The sequence below is a fragment of the Scyliorhinus torazame genome, chromosome 11, assembly GCF_047496885.1.
Source record: "Scyliorhinus torazame isolate Kashiwa2021f chromosome 11, sScyTor2.1, whole genome shotgun sequence".
In the NCBI taxonomy this organism is placed as follows: Eukaryota; Metazoa; Chordata; class Chondrichthyes; order Carcharhiniformes; family Scyliorhinidae; genus Scyliorhinus; species Scyliorhinus torazame.
In genome coordinates this window covers 185318499-185331375 of record NC_092717.1, presented here as the reverse complement: position 1 = coordinate 185331375, position 12877 = coordinate 185318499, and the positions used below count along the sequence as shown (strand labels likewise).

Below are 12877 nucleotides of genomic sequence, written 5' to 3'. Positions count from 1 at the left end.
GAGCTAATGAACCCTGACAGTCATTAAATAATAATCCAGGATCTCTTCCCACTTGTTTACCTTGATGCGAATGCCACAGTAACTTCTCTGCTCAGGCCTGAGTTAAAATAGCATCGCAACTCAATGACATCTTCAGATCCTATCTGCATATTTAAGGAAAGGTCCGATCAAGTGTCCTTATCGCCTGTTCAGAAGAGCAAGCTAAAATAAAAGGTGGTGGAATCCAGATGGGGAGGATGTAAGTATTTCACTTTGCTGATAGTAACTATCCACCCACTGGTCCACAGACTTTTGAAACTGATCTTCTGGGATAACAGCCAGCAGTCACTGTAAAATACAAAATTCAAGTGGTACATCTCATGCTGTTAGTAAACACCTTTTGTTTCATACAGGTCACAGTGAGTCTGAACGGTTTGATAGGAACTCATGGCTGGCTACCATATGACAAAAACATTTCCAATTACTTCACCTTCACTAAGGATCCTGTCGTCTCCAATGCAAAGTATGTGCAATTTATGAGATTGTTTTAGTTCCATAATCTAAATAACTCCAACACAACGCTGAATCGATATATTCTTCCTTGCTCCTTCAAAGACACTGGGCGTGATTTAACAGAAAAAACAGAGTCCCATTTTAGACGCCTATAGCGGTGTGTTGCTCAGCGCCTGCAGGGCTGAGGATGACCCTGCTGTTTTTTTAGGCCTCGGTCGGGAACGCTCCGCCGAGACCACACTTGCCTCTTTTCCTGTACTGAGAGCAGAGCTGAGTCGTCAGTGCAGGAAGGTGAATTGCAGACCGGGACTGATCCCTGGCATGGGCAACCTGACACCTGGGCACCTTGGCACTACCAGTGGCCTTGCCAGCCTGGCAGTATCACCTGGGCACCATAGAGTCTTCCAGTACCTGCAATCTAACAGCTGCGCCTGGGAGACCTCGCCAGGGTGCCATTTAGTAATGGTTTCCACAAACGTGGACTGGTTGCAATGGTACCTAGGAGGGTCTCCAGGCTATTAGAAACCCCCGGGTGTTTGGGAATAGGGCAGGGTTGTACCCTGACACTCCCTCTGGCAACCAAGTAGCTGGGCACTGCCAGGGTGCCCAGGTGGTGCTGTCATTCTGGCAAGGGAACTGCCAAGGTGGCAGTGCCAGGGTGCCCAGGTGCCAGGTTGTCACTGTTAGGGATCAGGCCTGGGACGAGGACAAATTGGCACCCCGATCTGAGAGGAGCCTTTTCTGCTGGGCTCGCCGCGAGTCAGCAGGAAATGACTCGAAGTGCAGACTCGGCGGAGAAAAACTCCCTGAGCCAAACAAAATGACAGTGCCATTGAAAAGCGGGGTGTAACTTGCCAAGATACAGCTGCCAAGAAACTCGCCCAAAGCCGGACATTGATTCTTTTCCGGTTAAATCGTGCCCACTGTCTTTTTTAACATACTGACCCCTGGGGTTAGTGTCTTCTTTAACACAATAACCCTTAGAGTTAATGTATTCTGTAACACACTGATTCTACAGTTAGTCTCTTCTGTAAGACACTGACCCCTGACGTTACTGACTTGGATTCTCCGCCGCTGGTGGCAGGGCCCCTGGTGGAAAATCGAAACATCAGGATCAGAGCCGGGTGTCAGTGGGTGGCAATCTGATCAAAATGCTCCGACCCCCCGTTGGCAGCAAGAGGTTTGTGCCCGCAGGAGAATGTAAATGAATGCAAGTGAGTCTTAGTGACCCATTTGCATCCATTTAGCAGACCTCGCACTCTATTCTCTGGCTCTCCGTGATTCTCCGATCCCCTGGGTCTGGAAGCACGTTTGTGAGGATTACTACGTGTCTCACCAAACGTGTAGCCTCTCGTGGTCGACCTTGCAGTGGGTCAATAGGGTAACTTTTTATGGGAATTGCCCCCAAAGTCCATCCGAGGGCACCCCCCCCCCCCCCCCCCCCACCCTCCACAATGCAAGACCTGCCCACCCCCATCAGAACCCCTCCCCTCAACTGGGTTGTATTAGGGATGGGACCCAGAATATCCTGGGGTGGGGGGGCTGAATTGCACTGCTGGGGGTGGGGTGAGGGGGCTGGATTGTGATGCTGGGGTGGGGGGCCTGTGGCGGGGGAAGGTGTCCAGCCACAAGTCTTCACTATCAGGCTGCCAGCTCAAAATGGTGGCTTGATAGTGGGAATCCCTAGGGAATGCCTCGCAATGCTCACCATACATAAATGGCTAAGGATTGGGAATCACTTCCTCCCAGCGCGAGCACAAATTGGGTGCAATTCAGCTCCGATGGGAGAACATAGGGCTGCATTGAGCGATTGGCCGGCGGATCCGATTTGACGCTGAAATCGGGAGCGGCGCCGTTTTTTGGATGCTCCGCCCCCTCAGAAAGAGCATCATCGCTGAGTACACTGCACTCAGTTGGGACGGCCTCAGGGTGTCACCTCAAGGCCCTCCCCCAATGCTCTGCTCCCAATGGGCCAACTTCCCGACGGCGTAGATAACTTGTGCTTTATGTTTCCGTCAACAGCTGCGGACTGTGTCTAGCACCTCCACAGTCGGTGAGGGGGAGCCGTTCCGTTGGCTGGGGGGGGGGGGGGAGCTGGGGGGACTGGTGGGGTGTGGTCCAGAGGTGGCGAGGGGTGTTACAGGGGGGCACTATCAGGTAGGTCGAGTCCATGCGCGGCCAGCACCATGTTCTCCGACTCGACCACTGTAGGTCATTGCTGTGCGCATGCGCGGCCACAGACCCGGCAATTCTCTGTCCGTATTGTTGGACGTTTAGCTGCTGTTGTATAAAGAGTCAAAGGTTCTGCTGCTTTTCCACAAACACCTTTAATTTACTTCAACAGACTTTGCACAAAACTCTAACATCACATCCCCCGACACAAAGGCCACCTGAAGCCCCTTTACATATCAGTGTCAATTATTGGATACTTAACATAAATGAGACAACTAATTGGAATGTCTCTTAACCCATTACTTAACAGTCTCCCCTTCCTTGGAGAAAAAAAATAATTAGGTGAAAACAAAGTTACAAGAAACTCTAAAACACACACGCAATTTCCCACCCCCCTTTTTTTTTTTCATTTTTGGAAAAAAAAGTCACAGAAACAGGCGCCCTTCATTAACAATATCCAAAAGTTTCTGTGAGCTAGCTCCTCTTTTTGTAAAACAGTCTGACAATTGATAGCTACTTTCAACCCATTTAATTTTTGCTATCTCCCCTCAGTCCAACACCTGCTTCAAACTTAACCTTTTTTCATTGACACTTTTTGTAGAGTGCACATTTTCCCACAGGGATTTATTGTCAATGTGACATTCAATAGGTATATTACCCAAATCCCAACATTTCTGTCAATATCTGAAATATATAAAAGGCCATATCCACCGCTTCTACAAGGCTTAACGTCTCAGCAGCCAAAGTGCTTTTGACCACTCTCTTTATTTTCTTTGTTTCCCACACAAGAGGGCAACATTTACCATTGTTCCCCAAAAGGAAAATTGTAAAACCTCCTGCGCTTGAAACCCCATCACATAAATTTGCAAAGGACACATCACTATAAACTATGAGTTTCAAGTGCCTAAGGTCACCTAAAACCGGGAACCGCAAAACACACTCCTGCATTTTTAGTTTGACCAACGCTTTATTTGCTCTTATTATGTCTTCCATTTGGGATCATTCATTTTTGTACTCAACTCTAAGACATCAAAACTCACGTCCGGTCTACTCTGTCTACCTAACCAATTCAGTTGCCCAATTAAACTTTGCAGTTGCTCTTTTTCCATCTTTGAAACCATTGCGTCTTTTTGTGAAACCCGGCCACGACTAATTGCTATTGGGCTGATGCTTTCCAAATAAGATTGCTGACGTAAGGTTGCCCCTAACTTAGTCTGTCCAATTTCCAGTCCAATATATTTAAATGCACCGAAAGCCTGATTTCCAACCCTGAATTCTTTCCTCAAACCACAGAGTACAATAGCTTCGAAATCACGATTCCCACCCCACAAAAAATCATCGACATGCATCATAAAAATGCCAGAAAGATTTCCTTATAGTGCCAGTAAAACATTGCCGGATCTGCTTTCAACTGGCAACAGCCTAACTTTAACAAAGCTGACCTTACCGAAAAGTACCAGACTCTAGATGCATTATTCGATCCATATACACATTTGTTCAACTTCCAGAGTACCTCTTCTGTGTTAGCTGCCTCTTTAGGAGGACGGAGAAAAATGTCTCTCTGGAGCTGATGCCCCTGCAAAAAGGCAGCTTTTATATCTATAGATGTGCATTCCCATGCCTTTGTGGCTAATAGAGCCAAGAAAATCTTTAAAATAACCTTTCCTGCCATAGGTGAATCTACCCTTAAATCCTGATCTTCTAAGTTTTTTTCAAATTTCCTTGCCACCTGTGGGATAGTGGGATTTCCATGCAAATCCACCTGTGGGATAGTGTTCTTTGACCCCGATCCGGTACTTCCGTGTATATCCCAAATTCATTCCAACTATGCAGTTCTTGCTGTTTGGCATCTTTGATAAATTTTTCATCTAATTTATTGGAAGCCACCAAAATCTCACATGCATGTGGGCTTCTACTCCTATTAGAATTCTTAGTCTTACTCATGTTCCGAGATCTTGAGAAACTACGTCCCCTCTCCTGCCTGGTATCTTGTTCTGTACTGCTACTGCTAGATCTTTCCCTTCTGCTGTGGGATGTTCTTTCAATAGTTCTCGATCTTTTCCTGTGGACCTGTTCACTATCCGATGTACTATCTGAACTGGCACTGCGTTTCTGTGCCCTCCATTTTTGAACTTCGTATTCCCAATCTATTGTCTTGACTCCCTCCCCTGAATGCTGTACATTCAACCAATGTTTATACTTTCCAGTGGTCTTCCCTGCTCTACTAATAACAGTTGCATCCTTCCATTGACTAGATCCTTCAGGCAAGTATGTCACTTTTGTCCAACGTTTGGCAGTTGTCCTTTCGGAAAAATGGCCTGTTCTAATTCATCAGAAGTGTTGTGTTCCTCCACAGAAACCCTGTCTATATCAGTTAATTGATCCCCGTAGTTCTGTAACACGTGCATACCAGATGACTCTGGTTCCTCGTCATGTCTGTCTGCTCTGTCTAAATTTGAAAATTTGTGATCCTTACCCATTATCCTTGATGAATGTACCCTAACAGTTTGATTGCCATGTTGCAAAATAACTGTTTTGCCATCTATGCCTATGATCTTCCCTGGGCCTTTCCATTCAGTAGAATTGTCTCTTTTATGGTATTCCATGTCTCCTTGCTGAATAACGGCATCTAATGGCCGTACGTTATGTCTTAAAGCTCTGCGAATTCTTTCAGAGACTTCGGCTTCCAAAAAAGCTTTTCTACTGCTATGGATGCATTTAAATGCTCAGCAAAAGCAGAGCTAATTGTAGCCCCTTCTCTAGCTGGAGGCTGGTCATCTAAGATGGACGGAATTTTAGAATTTCTACCAAACATTAATTGATAGGGACTGTAGCACCCAACCACCTGCAATGAATTCTTTGCATGTATCGCCCATGCTAAAGCTGAATTTAACTTGCAGTTCGGTCTATCTGCCAAAATTTTCCGGAGCATGTCATCCATTACCACATGGTTTCTTTCACACACACCATTACTAAATGAGCTTTCCGCAGCCATATTCATAACTGTGATATTCATGTTTTCACACATATCCCTAAACTCATCATTAGCAAATTCTCCCCCATTGTCCGTAAGGAATTTTGCCGGTGGGCCCATTCCTGTCCCTATCCATTTTTCCATGATTTGATCCAGAATTACTCTCTTTTCTTTACTTCGTACAATCGTTGATTGACTAAATCTGGTTGCTAAATCTACAAAATGCAAAATAAATATATTATTGGCTTTATCCCAGATCTTAAGGTCCATGGCCACAATGGCGGTAAAATCCTTGGCCAAAGGTAGGGTTACTATCGGTCGTGCTGGTGTCCTTCTGTACTTCCTACAAACTTCACAGCGATCACTAACCCGTTCTATCAGTTTAGTATAGTCTTCATCCCTTACCCCTGCATCCTTTAATAAATTCTTCAGCCTCCGAGGAGACGGATGTGCAAATTGCCTATGCAGTTTTAATACAACAAGCTTTTTATCAGCTAAAGTCCCATTTTCAACTGCCATTAACACATCCTTAACAACTGTACTTGAAATATTATTTGTCAGTAATGGAATACAATAGTGTCCCGACTGTATAAATTGTAAGTCCACCGTCTTTCCAAAAACTGTTGCCTTATCCTGTTCCATATCCAGTTTCATGTGTGCTTTCTTCATCGATGGTCTGCTCAGAAGCAAAGGTATCTCACTTGATACAACATCTGTGCTAATGAAATGATTCACTCCGGCAATAATGCAAGGGACCACCACTCTTTTCAGCGACTTCAGAGTATTATCATCCCCAAACCTGAAACTTGTTGAACTTTCAAATTCCTTAACCTTGTTACGATTTTCAGCATTCAAGGAGTCCAGGTAACATTTTAACCAGTCAATTCCACACACAGTAGATATGCAGCCACTCTCTAATACAGCACAATTGAAGGATTCTGCAACCAACACCCTCATTACCGACGCAAAACTGCTTGTTAATAGGACAATGCCTTCTTTCTGGTCACTATCTTTTTCCTCTTCTGACTCTTCCATGTCATGTGTCACTTCAAACACTCTATTATAACGTATTGGGCAGTTGAAAGCATAATGGTATTGAGAGTCACATCGAAAACATTGATTTATCATATCCCGGGCATTTCTGGGGTTAATCTTCCTATTGTAGGTTCTAACTGGGTTTCTGTCTTCATAGTTTCCGGGTCCCGATCTCCTTCTATAGTCGTGGAATCTGTTTGTAGCCATGCGATTTCGCCATCCTGTTAGTAGTGTATCTTCCATATTCTGCTTTATTGCAGACTGACCTATGTGGGTCATCAGAGCCATCGGAATCGAATGTTTCCCCAGAAACTTTTTTAAAGCTTCTGTCATCTGATCGAATAAGGTATCCTTATCCGCAAACTGAACTCCTGTCAAAACCAGGAACCTATCCATGTTGCTCACTCTAGCACAGTCAAGTAATTTAAAGGCCAACACAGACTGTGTAAATTCCAATTTGTATATCTGCAGCCTTTTATATAGTCTGTAAAATTCCATTATATAGTCTTCCATGGAGAATTCCTCTATTTTCCGGAACCTATCAAAATCCGATCATGCTTCATACGCACTTAACAAGTCATCTTTTTGATAAATCGGATCCGTATAATGTAATAGAGTCTCCAGACCTTCTTCTGAGTCTAACTCTTCCAATTCCAGCTCAGAAAACACTTTGCTTTGGATTTTACTGTCATAAGGTAAAGAAAGTGTCAATGCCATACCTTGTTTTCTCTTTCCCAAGGCAGTTACTTTAGTCCACATAACGACTGCACTTCTCCATTGATCGTACGATCCCCTTTCAGAAAATAAGGGGGGGGGTAGTCATATCCGGCCATCTTTATACTAGGTTCAGCCACATATCTGTTTTTTTTTCTTCTCACTCACCCCTTGGTTTGGTCTGGAAAAGTTGTATCTTTCAACCCTTCACATTTGCACAGCAACCGTCCTCTGCCACCATTTGTTAGACGTTTAGCTGCTGTTGTATATAGAGTCAAAGGTTCTGCTGCTTTTCCACAAACACCTTTAATTTACTTCAACAGATTTTGCACAAAACTCTAACAATCACATCACCTGACACAAAGGCCACCTGAAGCCCCTTTACATATCAGTGTCAATTATTGGATACTTAACATAAATGAGACAACTAATTGGAATGTCTCTTAACCCATTACTTAACACGTAAGTCCAGGTAAAGCCAGGGCGCTTTACGTGGCACGGCTGCTAGCCCCCCACCAGGTGGAGCATATGTTGGGGGGGGGGGACGCTGCTGTCATTTTTTCGTAAGACTAGACACATGCTCCGGACATAGCCTCAAAATCGGAGAATCCAGCCCATAGTCTCCCAAACGGAGAATTTCACCCACTGTTTTGTTTTCACAAACTGATTCCTTGAGTTACTGTCTTTATTTAACTCACTGACCCCAAGTGTTACTGTCTACTGTAGCACTCACGCTGTGCGCAAATGTTATTGTCTCGTTTTACTTTTTCAATAATGTCACAAGACCATCCCCATTCTTCATCAGCCCAGTACATAAAAGATTCATTAATAAATTCAATGTCAGCCTATGAACTGATTTTCTTATTTTATCCTTTCTCTTATTATTTCGACAGGACTCAACGCTTCCTGTCAGGCCCGTTTGCTCCCGGTGTCAATTTATCACCAAAGGTCCTGGCCGTTTCCCCTGATGGAAAACTTCTCTTCAGTGGTGGTCACTGGGACAACAGTCTCCGGGTTACATCACTGAGCAAGGGCAAAGTGACTGGTCACATCATAAGACACATAGGTCAGTAACAGCCAATCTTCATTGCCGTGATAATACTTTACTGTGTTCATCAAGACTGACAAAAATCGACTTCCGGTGATGGCCGTGTGCTGATCGGGCGCACACCTAGTAGTTCCTCCTTGAAGGTTTTGGTTTTGTCCCTTTCTGCCCGATTAATGGGCTCAATCAGAGGTTTTGTGGAATAAGTGGTGCAGAATGAATTCTACTCTGAAGTGGAATGTCGATGGGTTACTACACCCGTCGGATAAGGAGACGGTGTTGGAGCTGCAGAGTCTGTGTGGCGCATTTACAGGAGAATTGGTGTAGGTTGGGGCGTTGTCAATGTCCATTTCCAGTGGAGCAATTGATGGGGATGCTTAAAGGAGAACTTCAGCAGCATCAGCTCTTCGTGGTGCCATGTAGAGGGTGGAGAAGCACCTGGAGTTGCAAGGTGTGACAATCTTAAGAGGTGGAAAGGGCGGTCACGGACCACAGTGATTGGATTGTGCAGTTGGAGGCACAGGTAGCGATGCTGAATGTGGCCTGAAAGGAGCTGAAAACAAGGGTGGACAACCAGGAGAATCAGTCCAGGCGGCAGAACCTACGCATTTGTAGGCCGGCCAAAGAGGGTGGAGGGATCAAGTGCCACGGCCTATGTGTCACAGATGATGGCGAAGCTGTTGGACGAGGGGGTCTGTGAGAAGACCCTGGAGGTTGATTGGGTATATCAATCGCCAAGGCAGAGGCCGAGAGCAGGGGAGCCACTGAGGATGGTGATATTGAGAGTGTACCAATTCAAGGTGAAGGAGCAGATCTTGAGGTGGGCGAGGGCGATGAGAGAGTGTACTTGGTAGGGTCAGTGAGTCCGAATATACCAAGACATTGGTGCTCACCTGGCCAAGCGGCAGGCTGGCTTTAATCGGGCCAAGGCGGTGCTCTCCCAAAATACCCGGCCAAACTTTGGATGACTTTTAAGAGGAAGAAGCATTATATTACGTCGCCTGAAGAGGCACACAGTTTTATTAAAGAGCATGGTTTGGAGGAGGGTTGATGGGGAGTGTTTTTCTGATGTTTTGGGTTTTTTGAAATGTGTGTATAATATTTACCAATGTTTTATTCTAATTCCACATATTTGCCTTGTTGCCATTTCATAGTGGTTGACGGGGGGGTGGGTCATAATCTTAGGGGTGTCTCCTGTTGATTGGGGGAAGATTTAGGTTGGGGGTGGGGGTGTGGGGGGTGGTTGGAGCTGAGATCTTTCCAAAGGTTGGAGGTGGGTAGGCAGTGTGGGGGAAGGGGCAGCGAGGGCAATATGGTTGAGGGTCTTTGTTGTGCTCTTCAGGCAGGAGCTGCCATGCTAGCAAGCATGCTGGCGAACGGAAACAAAGTGGGGGTGGGGGCTACGGCGAGTAGCCAAAGCAAGGAGGGTGGTTTGGGATGTGGGGGAGGGTACTGGTGATGCAGGTAAGGTGGATAGTTTATTGGGTGATGGTGGGCAGCGGAGAGTAAGCAGGCATTTTGGGTGGGCTTAGAAAAGGAAAGAAAATGGGGGGCAGAGATGGTTTTGTGATGGATTGGGATGGTGGGTTTAAATAGGAGGGGGGGGGTCAAAATCCCCTGGTGAGGATAATGACTTGGAATGTGCGGGGGTTGAATGGGCCGGTGAAGCAATCTAGGATATTTGCGCATTTGAAAAGTTTGAAGGGACTTCCTGTGGCAACCATGGAGGAGTAGGTCACACAATCGATAGCTCAGGCCCGGAACGGGCTTTCGGACCCTTTTTCCCCGACTTTTCTCGGACTTTAGGGGATAGATCGGTGCAGTGGACAATATTAAGAAGGATGCCCCCTCCGATGTATGGCTAATTGGACTAGAAGTGGCTGTGTGAAAAGACTCAGCCCGGATAGAGTGAAGCAAAGTACCGCGGCGCAGCATGGTGGAGGGTCAGGACCAGGGAGCGGTGGCTCAGTGGTCTAAGGAGCAACAGATTAAGTTCTTTAAGGACTGTTTCGCTGAGCTAAAAAAGGAAACGTTGGACCCGATCAAGGCAGCGGTTGATCAAATGGTATTGAATCAGGCGGCCCAAAGGAAAGCGATAAAAGAGATTGAGCTGAAGTTATCCAGCCAGGAGGACTACCTAACCGTGCTGGAGCACAAGGTGGAGGTGTTAGACGATCGCCACAAGAGAATGCAGGAGAAGCTGGAAGACCTGGAGAACAGGTCCAGGAGGCAGAACTTAAGGATTGTTGGCCTCCCTGAAGGAATTGAGGGGTCGAACCCGGGAGCATATGTAGCGGGCATGCTGGAGACGCTGATGGGGGCCGGGGTGTTCTCTCGGCCCCTGGAAGTGGATGGAGCGCACAGAGCCCTCGCAAGGAAGCCTAAGGCGAATGACCCACCGAAACGGCGTTTCCACCATTTTTCGGACAAAGAACTTGTCTTGCGGTGGGCCAAGAAGGAGCGGAGCAGCAGATGGGAGAACAGCGAGTTGCGCATCTATCAGGACCTGGGAGCGGAGCTGGCCAAGAGACGTGCTGAGTTTAATCGGGTGAAGGCGATCCTCTTCAAGAAGGGGGTGAAATTCGGGGTGCTGTATCCAGCGTGGTTGTGGGTTACGCACGAAAACCGGCATTTTTACTTTGAGACATCGGATGATGTATGGTCATTTACAAATGAAAAGAAGTTGGAAGTGCCTTAAAGGACACTTGAGTCTCGAAGAAGTTATGTGACGGCGGTTTGTAATCTTTGTAATTTTTGTATCGGTTCAAATAAGATTATATGTTGTTCTGGGTTACGTATTGGGCTGGGGTGGTGGTTTGAGAGTGCTTTGTTTTTGCAGGGATTTGTTGCGGAGGGGGGAGGGGGCCCCAAAGTTGGTGCTATTCTGTGGGAGGTTGGGTCTTGTTTCAAGCGATTGTTTCTTCATTGGTTTATGTTAATTTCTTTTACTTGAGGTTGTTTACTTACTGGGGAATGCGATGCTGTTAAATGGTTTATTCAAGTCGGGAGAGGGGTTCGAACAGTAGGGAGCCAGACTGCTTGGCACCAGAGGTGGGGGGTTGTCGGGGTCAGCATGGTTCAGCTGACTCTCGGAAGCGAGGTGGGGGGGTGAGCATGTGCTAAGATGGTGCTTGACCTGGGGGATCAGGTTTTGGGGGCTGTTGTGGGGGGGGGAGGTGAGAGGGAGGCTGCTTCGCTGACAGGGGAGGAACTTTTATTGGGGTACAAAAGGGAGGTCGGGGGCGGTTGCTGCTTGTGGGGGAGCTTGAGGAAGCGGTGGGCGCGGACTCGGGGCTGGCCAAAAAAAGGTTATGGCTAGTTGGCGGGGGGGGGGGGGGGGGGGGGGGGGCTGGCAGCCCTCCATCCAGGCTGATTACGTGGAATGTGAAAGGTTTGAATGGGCCGGTCAAAAGGGCTCGCGATTTCGCACATCTAAAGGGCCTGACAAACCTGTTAGAGTTCTTTGAAGAGATAACAAATAGGTTAGACCAAGGAGAGCCAATGGATGTTATCTATCTTGACTTCCAAAAGGCCTTTGATAAGGTGCCTCCCGGGAGACTGCTGAGTAAAATAAGGGCCCATGGTATTTGAGGCAAGGTACTAACATGGATTGACGATTGGCTGTCAGGCAGAAGGCAGAGAGTTGGGATAAAAGGTTCTTTTTCGGAATGGCAACCGGTGATGAGTGGTGTCCCGCAGGGTTCAGTGTTGGGGCCACAGCTGTTCTCTTTATATATTAACGATCTAGATGACAGGACTGGGGGCATTCTGGCTAAGTTTGCCGATGATACAAAGATAGGTGGAGGGGCAGGTAGTATGGAGGAGGTGGGGAGGCTGCAGAAAGATTTAGACAGTTTAGGAGAGTGGTCCAAGAAATGGCTGATGAAATTCAACGTGGGCAAGTGCGAGGTCTTGCACTTTGGAAAAAAGAATAGAGGCATGGACTATTTTCTAAACGGTGACAAAATTCATAATGCTGAAGTGCAAAGGGACTTGGGAGTCCTAGTCCAGGATTCTCTAAAGGTAAACTTGCAGGTTGAGTCCGTAATTAAGAAAGCAAATGCAATGTTGTCATTCATCTCAAGAGGCTTGGAATATAAAAGCAGGGATGTACTTCTGAAGCTTTATAAAGCATTAGTTAGGCCCCATTTAGAATACTGTGAGCAGTTTTGGGCCCCACACCTCAGGAAGGACATACTGGCACTGGAGCGGGTCCAGCGGAGATTCACACGGATGATCCCAGGAATGGTAGGCCTAACATACGATGAACATCTGAGGATCCTGGGATTATATTCATTGGAGTTTAGGAGGTTGAGAGGAGATCTAATAGAAACTTACAAGATAATGAATGGCTTAGATAGGGTGGATGTAGGGAAGTTGTTTCCATTAGCAGGGGAGACTAGGACCCGGGAGCACAGCCTTAGAATTAAAGGGAGTCACTTTAG

The 12877-nt window shown here is 46.6% G+C and overlaps 1 protein-coding gene across 3 annotated transcripts in view; it reads left to right on the top strand.

Annotated features, from left to right (window-relative positions):
• nbeal2 (neurobeachin-like 2) overlaps positions 1–12877 on the top strand; it is a 519702-nt gene that overhangs the window by 480712 nt on the left and 26113 nt on the right. For all 3 annotated transcript variants that reach the window (XM_072468153.1, XM_072468151.1, XM_072468152.1), the window contains 2 exons: positions 393–502; positions 8281–8453. In XM_072468153.1, the coding sequence (XP_072324254.1) occupies positions 393–502; positions 8281–8453 (283 nt within the window). The remainder of the gene's footprint in view (positions 1–392; positions 503–8280; positions 8454–12877) is intronic.